A 13,741-nucleotide genomic window follows, 5' to 3' on the forward strand; every position below is an offset into this window, starting at 1 on the left:
AACCAGTTCCCAACCCCTGGGGGTAAAGATGCGGAGCCGTCGGCGGGAGAAATAGGGTCAGGCAACTTTTATCGGAGCTGAGGAAGTAAGGAGCGTGTTTCGCCAGCCCTGACGGACGGTCTCTGACTTGAAGTCACGAACGCAAGAGATTATGCAGATGCAGGAAACCTTAAGCAACACGCACATCAAGCTGGAGAAACTCGGGGAATTAGGCTGTATTTATGTTTATTCCCCTCTATAGATTAGATTATATTCAACTTTATTGTCATTGTGCCGAGTACAGATACAAAGCCAATGAAATGCATTTAGCATCTGACCAGAAATGCAAAGAATAGTGTTATTTACAAAATAACTGCGAATTTTTAAAAAAGTGCTACAGCACACAAATATAGAAGTACTGAGACAGTACAATACAGATGCAATACTGCTAAGCGCTGTGATGAGAGGTTCAGCAGTGTTACAGCCTCAGGGAAGAAGCTCTTCCTGTGCCTGCTGGTGCGGGAATGGAGGCTCCTGTAACGCCTACCGGATGGGAGGAGAGTAAAAAGTCCATGGTTAGGGTGAGATGCATCCCTGATAATGCTTTTCACCCTGCCCAGGCAGCATTTATGGTAGATGTTCTCAATGGTGGCCTGATGCTGCCTGAGTTCCGCCAGCATTTTGTGTGCGTTGTTTCTCTTTTTATTTCAGATTTCTAACATTTTAATATATTTAAGTGTGTTTAAGTTCCAAGGAAGGGGAAGACGGAGAGACGAGGATGTCTCTGTGAGGGAAAGTAGAGGAAATGCCTCTGGTAGAAAATACAGGAAATATCTGTGACAATGCACCCAGTTATCGAGATTACAAATATGTTTTCTTAATATAAAAACAAATGCAAGATATCTTTATATTTTAGATATCTAGCACCTACAGTTTCTTTTGATTTTTGATTCTTTGAAGTTCCTTGATGGCCCCTGTTTTCTAGACTCTTTCCTTTTGATGTAATTTAAAACAGTCATTTTCTTGCTTTTCCAGTTTTATTGAAGGGTCAATAATAAAAATTGAAATGAAGATTACTGATGCTGGAAACCTGAAACCTGAAGGCAATTGAGAGCTTGGTGATGTGGTGTCATGACAACATCCTTTCAATGAAAAATGAAAGCAAAACCAAACAACTGGTCATTGACTTCAGGAAGTTGGCAGTACACATTGTCCCCTTTACATCAATAATGCTGAGGTCAAGAGGGTTGAGGGATTCAAATTCCTAGGAGTGAACATCACTAAAACAGACATCTCACCCTGCAAAAACTCATTTCAGGGAGGTAGCACCATCAATTTGCGGGAGACTTCCGGGAGAGGTGGGATGTCTGCAATAGAGTAGCTCCTTAGCAGCTGGCCAGCTAGTTTAAATAATGTTAGCTATGGTAATGAACGAATGACACCTGTTAAACTCACCTCAACATGTCTTTTACATTTTAACCCACCATGGGCAATAGAAAAGTCACTGTTGCAAACAGTGCAGCAAACAACACTGTCATTATTTTGACCCCTATTAGGCAGAGGTACACTTTAGTGTAGTCTGGGGTGACGTACATTTTATATATTTTTTTGGAACACTGCAATGGCGCGCTCTCTCTCGCTCTCTTTCTCTCTCTCTCGTGGTTGCTCAAGCACTCTCGCTGTCTCGCTGGCTCTCCTTGCTTGCTTGCGCTCTCTCTTGCTTTCTCGCTCTCTCGCTTTCTTGGTCATGCACTCGCTTTCTCCCTCGCTCTCTCTCGCGCACGTTCTCGCGCTCTCTCTTGCTTTTCTCTCAGTTGCTCTCAAAAAAATTGATTTCCGTGATATTGTATATAATTTGCGGGCATCAGGGAGCCACTATTAATATGTGGGAGACTCCCGGAACTTCCGGGAGAGGTGGGATGTCTGCTAAAAGCCTGAACTGGCCCAACCATGTTGACATCCTACTCAAAAAAGCTCACCAGTGCCTGTCCTTCAGGAGGCTAAAGAAATTTGGCTTGTCCCCTTTGACCATCACCAATTTGTATTGATGTACAGGTTCAGTACCCCTTATCCATAAAGAGAGAAAAGATAAAATATGAAGGGAAGATGGCCAATAATATAAAAGAGGATACAATTTTTTTCAGATATATAAAGAGTAAAACAGATGAGAGTGGATGTCGGACCACTGGAAAATGATGCTGGAGAGAGAGTAATGGAGGACAAAGAAATGGCGGATGAACTGAGTAAATATTTTACATCAGTCTTCACTGTCTCCACTGCCTTGCGGCTATACCCACTCATGGGGAAGGCTTTGGGAGTAAATCCTGAGGGAAAAATTTGGAGCTGGAGTCTCCTAAGGCAGTCCTATGTTGAGGCCAATGCTGCCTGGCAACTCCTGCAATACTGCTGGTACCAAACCGTATTCGGCTTTGCCATTCCTTTGGATTCATCAGATGGGGAGTTTGCTACATGGGCAACAGCTTGCTCTCCATATCGTACTGCCCAGGCTTGCATATCTAGACAACATTCCATTTTTAGCAAATGATGAACGGTCCAATAAACCTCAATTGGTATGGTTACTGAACTCCTCAGACTGTATATCATTGGAGTGTAAGAGAAATTAAGATAACCTAGGGCAGGGGTTCCTGAACTTTTTTATGCCGTGGACCAATACCACTAAGCCCGTGAAATCCCACACAATCAGAGGGAGGACATGCAAACTCCACATCGACAACACCAGTGGTCAGAATTGCACCTGGGTCACTGGAGCTGTGAGGCAGCAACTCTACAAGCCGTGCCACTTAGTTGAAAACAATAGGGCACTTAACAGAGCTTCAGCTTTTCTAGATACCTACTTGCGCCAAAAGGAGATTGTGTCATACAAAATTAAACAATGAATTCAGAATAAGATTAGTTAAAGCTTTTAAGTTTAATATTTGTATGTCTCTGATATAAATGCCCAACACTTTACAGTGTTTCAGCAAATTCATCACATGATAAATCTGCAGAAATTAAGATAATCTTAAATTCAAACAATAGGGTGGCTGAGTTATTACAGCCAGAGTAAATGAGAATATATAAGAAACACAAGCATCTGCAGGCCCATCAATTCCTTGTTCCTGCTGTAGGGTTCAATAAGGTTGTGGCTATTTTTTTTTACCTCAGCATCATTTTACTGTCCCAAATCTATTTCAGTATACTCACCTAATATCGAAAGGTCTGTGAGCTTTGTCTTGAATATGCAACTTCACTGTTAGTTACAGAATTCGGGAAGTTCACTGCCCTCTAATGAAGAAATTACTTCTCACTCCAGATTTGAATGGCCATTCTCATAATTTGTGATTGTGACAGCTAGCTTTATATATCCCAATCCTGTATCTTCCTTCCAGTGTCTGAAAGAGGGTCTTGATCCAAAATGTCAACTGTCCATTTCCCACCATAGATGCTGCCTGGCCCACTGAGATCCTTGGGCATTTTGTTTGTTGCTCCAGATTTCAGCAACTGTCTCCTTAAGAATTCTGTATGTTTCAATTACATTAGGCATTTGACAAGGTTCCACACGGTAGGCTTATTCAGAAAGTCAGAAGGCATGGGATCCAGGGAAGTTTGGCCAGGGGGATTCAGAATTGGCTTGTCTGCAGAAAGCAGAGGGTTGTGGTGGAGAGAGTACATTCGGATTGAAGGGTTGTGACTAGTGCTGTCCCACAAGGATCGGTTCTGGGACCTCTACTTTTCGTGAGTTTTATTAAGGACCTGGATGTGGGGGTAGGAGGGTGGGTTGGCAAGTTTGCACACGACACAAAGGTTGGTGCTGTTGTGGATAGTGTAGAGGATTGTCGAAGATTGCAGAGAGACATTGATAGGATGCAGAAGTGGGCTGAGAAGTGGCAGATGGAGTTCAACCCGGAGAAGTGTGAGGTGGTACACTTTGGAAGGACAAACTCCAAGGCAGAGTACAAAGTAAATGGCAGGATACTTGGTAGTGTGGAGGAGCAGAGGGATCTGGGAGTAAATGTCCACAGATCCCTGAAAGTTGCCTCACAGGTAGATAGGGTAGTTAAGAAAGCTTATGGGGTGTTAGCTTTCATAAGTTGAAGGATAGAGTTTAAGAGTCACGAGGTAATGATGCAGCTCTATAAAACTCTGGTTAGGCCACACTTGGAGTACTGTGTCCAGTTCTGGTCGCCTCACTATAGGAAGGATGTGGAAGCATTGAAAAGGGTACAGAGGAGATTTACCAGGATGCTGCCTGGTTTAGAGAGTATACATTATAATCAGAGATTAAGGGAACTAGGGCTTTACTCTTTGGAGAAAAGGAGGATAAGAGGAGACATGACAGAGGTATACAAGATGTTAAGAGGAATAGATAGAGTGGACAGCCAGCGCCCCTTCCCCAGGGCACCACTGCTCAGTACAAGAGGACATGGCTTTAAGGTAAGGGGTGGGAAGTTCAGGGGGATATTAGAGGAAGGTTTTTTTACTCAGTGAGTGGTTGGAGCGTGGAATGCACTGCCTGAGTCAGTGGTGGAGGCAGATATACTAGTGAAATGTAAGAGACTACTAGACTGGTATATGTAGGAATTTAATGTGGGGGGTTATATGGGAGGCAGGGTTTAAGGGTCAGCACAACATTGTGGGCCGAAGGGCCTATACTATGCTGTACTATTCTCTGTTTTACTTTCAGAAGAATATAGGTTCTATCTGTCTAATCCTGTCTGACAAATCTTTTGGAATATTTTGAGGAAATAACAGGCAGGATTGACAAAGGAGAGTCATGGATGTTGTTTATTTGAATTTTCAGAAGGCTTTTGACAAGGTGCTACACATGAATTTGCTTAATCAAATAAGAGTCCATGGTATTACAGGAAAGATACTAACATGGATAGGAGATTGGCTGACTGGCAGGAGGCAAAGGGTGGGAATAAGGGGCGCCTTTTCTGCTTAGCTGCTGTTGACTAGTGGTGTTTTGTAGGGGTCGGTATTGGGATCGCTTCTTTTCACATTATATGTCAACAGTTTGGATGTCCTGTCCTGATGAAGGGTCTCATCGACCGTTTACTCTTTTTCCGTAGATCTGCCTGACCTGCTGAGTTCCTCCAGCATTTTGTGTGTGTTGCTTGGATGACAGAACTGATGGCTTTCCAGTCAAGTTTGCAGATATCACAAAGATAGGTGGAGGGGCAAGTAGTGTTGAGCAAGCATGGAGTCTGCAGAGGGACTTGGACTGATTAGGTGAATGGGCAAAGAAGTAGCACATGGAATATAGAGTAGGGAAATGTATGGTCATGCACTTTGGTATAAGGAATAAAGGCGAACACAATTTTGTAAATGAGGAGAAAATTCAAAAATCAGACATGCAGAAGGACTTGTGAGTCCTTGTGTAGGATTCCCTAAATTTATTTAGCGATACAGTGTGGAGTATGCCCTTCCTGCCCTTCGAGCCACACTGTCCCTGCTGCCCCCAACAAACCCAAATAACCCTAATCTAATCACAGGACAATTTACAATGACCATTTAGCCTACCTGGTATGTCTTTGGACCGTGGAACAAAACAGGAAAACCTAGGGAAAACCCACACATTCCAATCTCTGCGTAAAATAACAACCTGACATCTCCTCTGTACCTACTTCCAAGCACCTTAACACTATGCCCTCTCGTGCTAGCCATTTCAGCCCTGGGGAAAAGCCTCTGACTATCCACACAATCAATGCCTCTCATCATCTTATACACCTCTATCAAGTAACCTTTCATCCTCCGTCGCTCCAAGGAGAAAAGGCAGAGTTCACTCAACCTATTCTCATAAGGCATGCTCCCCAATCCAGGCAACATCCTTGTAAATCTCCTCTGCACCCTTTCTATGGTTTCCACATCCTTCCTATAGTGAGGCGACCAGAATTGACCACAGTACTCCAAGTGGAGTCTGACTACGGTCCTATATATCTGTAACATTACCTCTCAGCTCTTAAACTCAATCCCATGATTGATGAAGGCCAGTGTACCGTATGCCTTCTTAACCATAGAGTCAACCTACGTAGCAGCTTTGAGTGTCCTATGGACTCTGACCCTAAAATCCCTCTGAGCCTCTACACTGCCAAAAGTCTTACCATTAATACTATATTCTGCCATCATATTTGCCCTACCAGAGGAAGCATGTGATGCTGAGGCTTTATAAGGTATTAGTCAGACTGCACTTGTAGTACTGTGAGCAGTTTTGGGTCCCTTATCTAAGATGTGCTGGCATTGGAGTGGGTCCAGGGGAGGTTCACGAGAATGATTCTGTGAATGAAAGGGTTAACATATGAGCAGTGTTTGATGGCTCTGGGCCTGTACTCGCTAAGAGTTTAGAAGAATGATAGAGGATCTGATTGAAACCTATTGAATATTGAAAGGCCTAGAAGTGGAGAGAGTGTTTTCTATAGTGGATAAGTCCAGGACCAAAGGGCACAGCCTCAGAATAGACAGACATCCATTTAGAACAGAGATAGGAAGGAATTTCTTTAGCCAGAGGGTAGTGAATCCAGAATTCATTGCCATGGACAGCTGTGGAGGACAAATCATTGAGTATATTCAAGGCCGAGGTTGATAGGGTCTTGAGGTTGAATAGGGTCAGGGCGTCAAAGCTTATGAGGAGAAGGCACGAGAACGGGGTTGAGAGGGGTAATAAATCATCTATGATGGAATAGCAGAGCAAACTAGATGGGCTGAGTGGCGTAATTCTGCTCCCATGTCTTATGGTCTACTCGCTACTCATAGGTCAGATACCCCAACCGGCAATCAAGCTGGCAAGCCTTTGTTGCATACTCCTTTATGTGAGGAAACCAGACAAGCACACAATATTACAGGTACAATCTCACCGGAACCCTATCCTGTTCCAGTAAGGCATTTTTAATTTAGTACTTCCAGTAATTCAGCTACACGAACATCCTTCAGTCTCAATATTTAAAAAATATTGTTTTGTTTTACTACCAAAGTGAATGGCCTCACAATTTTCATATCATATTCTATATGCCTTGCTGTTGTCCATTCAAATTACCTTCATGTCTATCCCTAGAAAGTATCTCTATCCTTCTCAAAAACTACACTGATGCATTGGATTTATTACACTTGGTTCATCCAAATCATTGATGGTTTCACCAGACAGCATCAATATCAAAACCATACAAGCATAATCTTGGTAGTATAACTTAGAAATGTTCCTTAGAAACTCACTTCATGCCATTCTGCCATTTGAGTCCTTCCTGATGGGGGATGGAGGTATATAGGGACTGGACAGCCATGGTGAAAATAAAGCGGTAGGGGCCCTCAAAGCTCTCTGCTTCTTTTTGGATTCCAGACCTAATCAGTTCCCCTCTACCACCACTCTGCTCCGTCTAGCGGAATTAGTCCTTACTCTTAATAATTTCTCCTTTGGCTCCTCCCACTTCCTCCAAACTAAAGGTGTAGCTATGGGCACCCACATGGGTCCGAGCTATGCCTGCCTTTTTGTTGGCTTTGTGGAACAATCTATGTTCCATACCTATTCTGGTATCTGTCCCCCACTTTTCCTTCGCTATATCGACGACTGCATTGGCGCTGCTTCCTGCACGCATGCTGAGCTCGTTGACTTTATTAACTTTACCTCCAACTTTCATCCTGCCCTCAAGTTTACTTGGTCCATTTCCAACACCTCCCTCCCCTTTCTAGATCTTTCTGTCTCTATCTCTGGAGACAGCTTATCTACTGATGTCTACTATAAGCCTACTGACTCTCACGGCTATCTGGACTATTCCTCTTTTCACCCTGTCTCTTGCAAAAATGCCATCCCCTTCTCGCAATTCCTCCATCTCCACCGCATCTGCTCTCAGGATGAGGCTTTTCATTTCAGGACGAGGGAGATATCCTCCTTTTTTAAAGAAAGGGGCTTCCTTTCCTCCACCATCAACTCTGCTCTCAAACGCATCTTCCCCATTTCACGCACATCTGCTCTCACTCCAACCTCCCGCCACCGCACTAGGAATAGGGTTCCCCTGGTCCTCACCTACCATCCCACCAGCCTCCGGGTCCAACAAATTATTCTCCGTAACTTCTGCCAGCTCCAACGGGATCCCACCACTAAGCACATCTTTCCCTCCCCCCTCTCTCTGCTTTCCGCAGGGATCGCTCCCTACGCGACTCCCTTGTCCATTCATCCCCCCCATCCCTCCCCACTGATCTCCCTCCTGGAACTTATCCTTGTAAACGGAACAAGTGCTACACATGCCCTTACACTTCCTCCCTTACCACCATTCAGGGCCCCAGACAGTCCTTCCAGGTGAGGCGACACTTCACCTGTGAGTTGGCTGGGGTGATATACTGCGTCCGGTGCTCCCGATGTGGCCTTTTATATATTGGCGAGACCCGACGCAGATTGGGAGACCGCTTTGCTGAACACCTACGCTCTGTCCGCCAGAGAAAGCAGGATCTCCCAGTGGCCACACATTTTAATTCTACATCCCATTCCCATTCTGACATGTCTATCCACAGCCTCTTCTACTGTAAAGATGAAGCCACACTCAGGTTGGAGGAACAACACCTCATATTCCGTCTGGGTAGCCTCCAACCTGATGGCATGAACATCGACTTCTCTAACTTCCGCTAATGCCCCACCTCCCCCTCGTACCCCATCCGTTATTTATATACACACATTCTTTCTCTCACTCTCCTTTTTCTCCCTCTGTCCCTCTGACTATACCCCTTGCCCATCCTCTGGGCTCCCCCCCCCCACTTTTCCTTCTCCCTGGGCCTCCTGTCCCATGATCCTCTCATACCCCTTTGCCAATCCCCTGTCCAGCTCTTGGCTCCATCCCTCCCCCTCTTGTCTTCTCCTATCATTTTGGATCTCCCCCTCCCCCTCCCACTTTCAAATCTCTTACTAGCTCTTTCTTCAGTTAGTCCTGACGAAGGGTCTCGGCCTGAAACGTCGACTGTACCTCTTCCTAGAGATGCTGCCTGGCCTGCTGTGTTCACCAGCAACTTGGATGTGTGTTGCTTGAATTTCCAGCATCTGCAGAATTCCTCGTGTTTGCGAAATCCAACAGAGCCCATTTAAGAAAAAGACCATTAAGTATCCAATGTGCAGGGAAAAAACAAATTGTATAAACAATAAAAGTAAGCAAATAGCATTCAGAACTGAAGTTCACGAAGTTGAGGTGCACAGCCACGAAGCCAGTTATTACTGCTGCTGATTCAGGAGCCTCAGTTCAGCACAGAGATGAGTAAACCTTGTGAAGCAGTGAGCTGAACCAGCTTGACCCTCGCCTCTGGCCACAATACCCTGACCTTTTCAAACTGGCCCAGTGCTTAAATCATCGAAATCTTGGATTATTCCTTGCTGTTTGGCCTGGGCCCCCACTGCTTCAATTTAGCCCGTATCTGGCCTTTCCAATTCGGTCCACTGCTTAAATTGATCAAACCTCATGTTTTTCCTCACTTTTGGTTCCGGGCCCAGGTCCACCGCCTTGGCTCTGTCTCGTCTCCGCTCGCCTTGCCTGGGTTCTGCCACATTGAATCACCTCCGAGTTTGTTCCAGCAATGGCCAAACATTGACTCATTCCATGCTCTCATGCCCAGGTCAAGCCACCTCGATTCAGCCCGTACATGCTATTCTGCAGCTGTCCTGCATCTTTGAGGCTTCAATTCACACTGCAAAAATGCCGGGTCATTCAGACAGTTCAAATGCTCAGCTCTGGAAGAGAAGTTACAGTTTATTGATTGCGGTAATCATTTACCAGAAAAAGTATGATTAATAAGTTAGATAGTAGCTTTGTTTGCCACCAAAAGTAGTCACTGAGCTTCACCAACACCATCTTAAACCGGACATACATTTCTTGAGATAATTCCTCAAGAAGGCAACATTCATCATCAGATACCCTCACCATCCTGCTAATACCATATTTTCACAGCTACTGTCAGGCAAGATGTACTGAAGTTTTGAAGTCTGAAACCACCAGGTTCAAGAACAGCTACTTCCCTTCCAATATTAGGTTCTTGAACTGCTTGTCAAAACTAATCACTGCAGTTTTACAACACTATGATCACTTTTATCATTATGCAACATGTGATTTGATTGATAATAAACTTGAAAGTGTGGTAGAAGCAAATTCAATAACTGATTGGAAAAGGGAAATGATAAGATACTTAAGGGAGGAGGAAATATTGTGGAGCTGTGGGGGAAGTATTGTAATGTTTTTGTAGATAGTCAGCATAAGCTCAATCTACCAAATCAGTTTCTTCCCTCTATTTCAATTTTGTTGCACACAGAAGTCAGATTACTTTGAAAAGGAAACTGCCTGAGGTGATTTTATGTGCTTTTTGAAACTGATTGAAGAGGCGAATGCTTCATTCCGTAATCAACTCTAGAATATTGTGCACGACATTGCTTATTTGTCAGAAATATTCGCAAATTTAATGAAATCAATCTTCAATTGCAAGGAAATTATGTGAATCCTATCAAAATCAAATCAATTGTCTCCACATTTCTCTCCAAATTAACCCTATTTAAGTGCAACAATGGCCATCGTGACCTTTTTCCAATTTTTGAGCCTCTGAGTTGGAAGAGAAGGAAAGAATACCAGATGATGACCTTCACGTATATGGCACCCTCCTGGGTAAGATGCGTAAAGACTGGTCAGAGAGATTTCATAATTCCTCTTGCCAAATTCCAGAATGGGTAATAAATCCATTTCTGAACATTTATGATAAGGATCGAGGAAAAACTGATATTGATCTGAAGCTGAGGGTCAAAAATCATATCAAGACTTTTGGTTGCAAAAAGAAATCTCTTAATTGTGGAACGAAGTCAAGGTGTTCTTTGCAACACACACAAAAGTTGCTGGTGAACGCAGCAAGCCAGGCAGCATCTCTAGGAAGAGGTACAGTCGACGTTTCAGGCTGAGACCCTTCATCAGGACTAATTCAAAGAAGAGCTAGTAAGAGATTTGAAAGTGGGAGGGGGAGATCTGAAATGATAGGAGAAGGCAGGAGGGGGAGGGATGGAGCCAAGAGCTGGACAGTTGATTGACAAAAGAGATATGAGAGGATCATAGGACAAGAGTCCTAGGGAGAAAGAAAAGGGGGAGGGGGGGGAAAGCCCAGAGGATGGGCAAGGGGTATAGTGAGAGGGACAGAGGGAGAAAAAGGAGAGAGAAAAAGAATGTGAGTATATTTCCAATGTCATACTTAGTGGAGCACAGTTTTAGTGCAGTCACCCATCTTCTTTAAAAGCAACAAAAAAATCCAAATTATGAAACATGGGGATCTGAGACTGTTGAGAATCTGTTATCAGAACACTAACCCCATCTGTCTCATTGAAAGGTGAAAAAGCAATGAAGTAATGAATAGTTGGAAACTAATGTACACGCTAAAATTGTTGATGAAAAGTGTTTTACTGTAATTAAATAAGTTTATTTGTAGCTTTAAATAGATTTGAATATTTTCTCAATTATTTGTCACTGCTTTGAATTTGCAGTTCCTATTTTCTTTCTCTGTGCACCTATGTCAAAATTCTGTATAGTTTTATGCAATGGCCGGAAAAGGAGCGGGGTCCCTGGGGATGTGATCTAGAGGCCAAAGGGGCGGTAATCCAAAAATGCTTGGGAACCACTGGCCTAGAGTCTCTACTTTTTGTGTCTAAAAATTTAAATTGGTAACGTTAGCAACGGCTCGTCGGAACACACTGTAAAACTACACTGTCCAGAAAGCCTAGGCGATGCTCGCCAACCATTACGTAAGTCAACGAACGGTTTCATGGGGATTGTAGTTTACAGTGATGACGTAAGGTCCATAGGCTCACGAACAGGACGGGAAGGACTACAAGTCCCGACATCGAAGCTAATAAACTATAACCGTCTTCCTATCGGAAGTGTAGGCCATCTTCAGGAATATAGAAGGGATTTAAACTATACATAGTTAAAATCTTATGCTAATTATCATTCTAGCACCTTATGTAGTTTATATGTACAAGAGGAGCAGTCACTTCTTAGTAAGTCACGATAAACGGGTCGATCATTAACTTATGTTTTTTGCTTCATGCATCTGAAAACATGTCTTCTTTAGAGAAAGAGTTGTTCTTGAGCAAATTGCCTCCGCGACCAACGATGCGGCCAGGTCTTCAAACGGGGTCTAAAATGAGAATGGGGTAAGTGCCAACATAAGCTTCTGAAATCGAGACCGTGATTTTTAATTTTGTTTTCTGATAGACTTCCTCCCCATTCAGTGTGAGTGAGATTTTAAAACAGGAAAACAATAATTTTGTAGCTTGATTGATTTGATAATCAAAAATTTCGAACAAATAGCAACAATTTTAATATAGTTTAATTCAACACACCTTAGAAGCGGGTGTAAAGGACAGTGCGTTTAAGTTAGTGTCACCGATTGATTCTCGACTTCATTTGTGATATGCATCTCAGTGTTACCAGCATACTAATGCGTGCTTTCTTTTTAAAACAACATATGATGATGTTTTTAATTGTTAAATGGAAGTGGAAAACATAAACCACTCCAAATCATGCGATTTGAGATTGTACAGTAGCGAGGAAAGGCTTACCCAGTTATGTTTGGAATCTGATTACGTCTGAACAATTGCTTCTGCTTTGATTTTCCCATATGGCCAGTCTTTGTACACTAGCCATTAAATTTTATTGTGCTTTCTCTGTGTTTATTTGTCTACTTTGAACTGCGGAGCCCACGTGAGCCAAATTCAAAGGATCTTCCATTCAAGCAAAAGCTTCTCTTTTTCTTATACAAACAGCTTGTTTTTGGATTTGCATCATCTGGCATCGCTAACATTTCAAGTTTTATATTGCACTATATTTACTCAATTTGAAATATCTATTTTACACTGTTTCTTTGTTACAAGGTAGACCTTTTTAATGATTATCCCATATGAGATTAGTTTTACCTTGATATTTCTCATACAGGATCTTTTGAATGTGAATTTTGTGGGAAAATGTTTGGTTTTGAATCTATATTGTACTATTCATACACTTTGGATACTGTTGTGGTGGACAATGTGCCAGGGGAAAATTACGTTGACCAGGTCTCTGGCTCTGATGGGGAAGGGGGTTGGGTAGGGATAAGGAATTCTGTAGTTAGGGGAGCAGACAGGTGGTTCTGTGGACGTGACTGAGACTGACTGATGGTATCTTGCCTCCCATATGCCAGGGTCAGGAACGTCTCAGATCGGGTCCACAGCATTCTTAAGGGGGAGGGAGAGTAGCTAGAAGTTGTATTACACTTAGTACCATTGACGTAGGTTTAAAAAAGTATAATGTCCTGAAGAAGGTAGGAAACTAAAAAGCAGGATCACAAGGGTAGTGGTTGCTGTGCCATGCACCACTGAGGCAAAAAATAGGGATAAAATGGCAGATGAATATGTAGCTGAAGAATTGGTACAAGAGGCAAGATTTCAGATTTGTGCATCATTGGGATCTCTTCTGAGGAAGGCATGATCTGGACAAAAGAGATGGGTTACATCTGAACTCAGGAGGAACTGATGTACTTATCAACAGCTTTGCTAGAGCTGTTGGGAAGAGTTTTAACTAAGTTGGCAGGAAGATGTCAAAGTGATAGGTCAGATGATAGAGCAGTTGGTGTAAAGGCAATGCAATGTGTAGAGAGACTGAGGAAGGATGGGCAGCAGATAGGACATTAATAGATGGGTTGCAATGTATTTCATTTGATGTGGTAAGTATCAGGAACAAGGGTGATGAATTTAGAGCCTGCATCAAGACTTGGAGCTACAACT

The 13,741-nt window shown here is 43.2% G+C and overlaps 1 protein-coding gene across 2 annotated transcripts in view; it reads left to right on the forward strand.

Annotated features, from left to right (window-relative positions):
• Nucleotides 1-2,176: 2,176 nt before the first annotated feature.
• ppme1 (protein phosphatase methylesterase 1) overlaps nucleotides 2,177-13,741 on the forward strand; it is a 78,139-nt gene continuing 66,574 nt past the window's right edge. The window contains exons 1-2 of one of the 2 annotated variants that reach the window (XM_063054452.1): nucleotides 2,177-2,222; nucleotides 12,052-12,133. In XM_063054452.1, coding sequence (XP_062910522.1) covers nucleotides 2,192-2,222; nucleotides 12,052-12,133 — 113 coding nt within the window. In that variant the 5' untranslated portion in view covers nucleotides 2,177-2,191. Of the gene's footprint in view, nucleotides 2,223-11,838; nucleotides 11,978-12,051; nucleotides 12,134-13,741 lie in introns of those variants that run through there. The other variant, XM_063054454.1, reaches the window with a different exon arrangement.

The sequence above is a fragment of the Mobula hypostoma genome, chromosome 7 (genome assembly GCF_963921235.1).
Source record: "Mobula hypostoma chromosome 7, sMobHyp1.1, whole genome shotgun sequence".
Classification (NCBI taxonomy): domain Eukaryota; kingdom Metazoa; phylum Chordata; class Chondrichthyes; order Myliobatiformes; family Myliobatidae; genus Mobula; species Mobula hypostoma.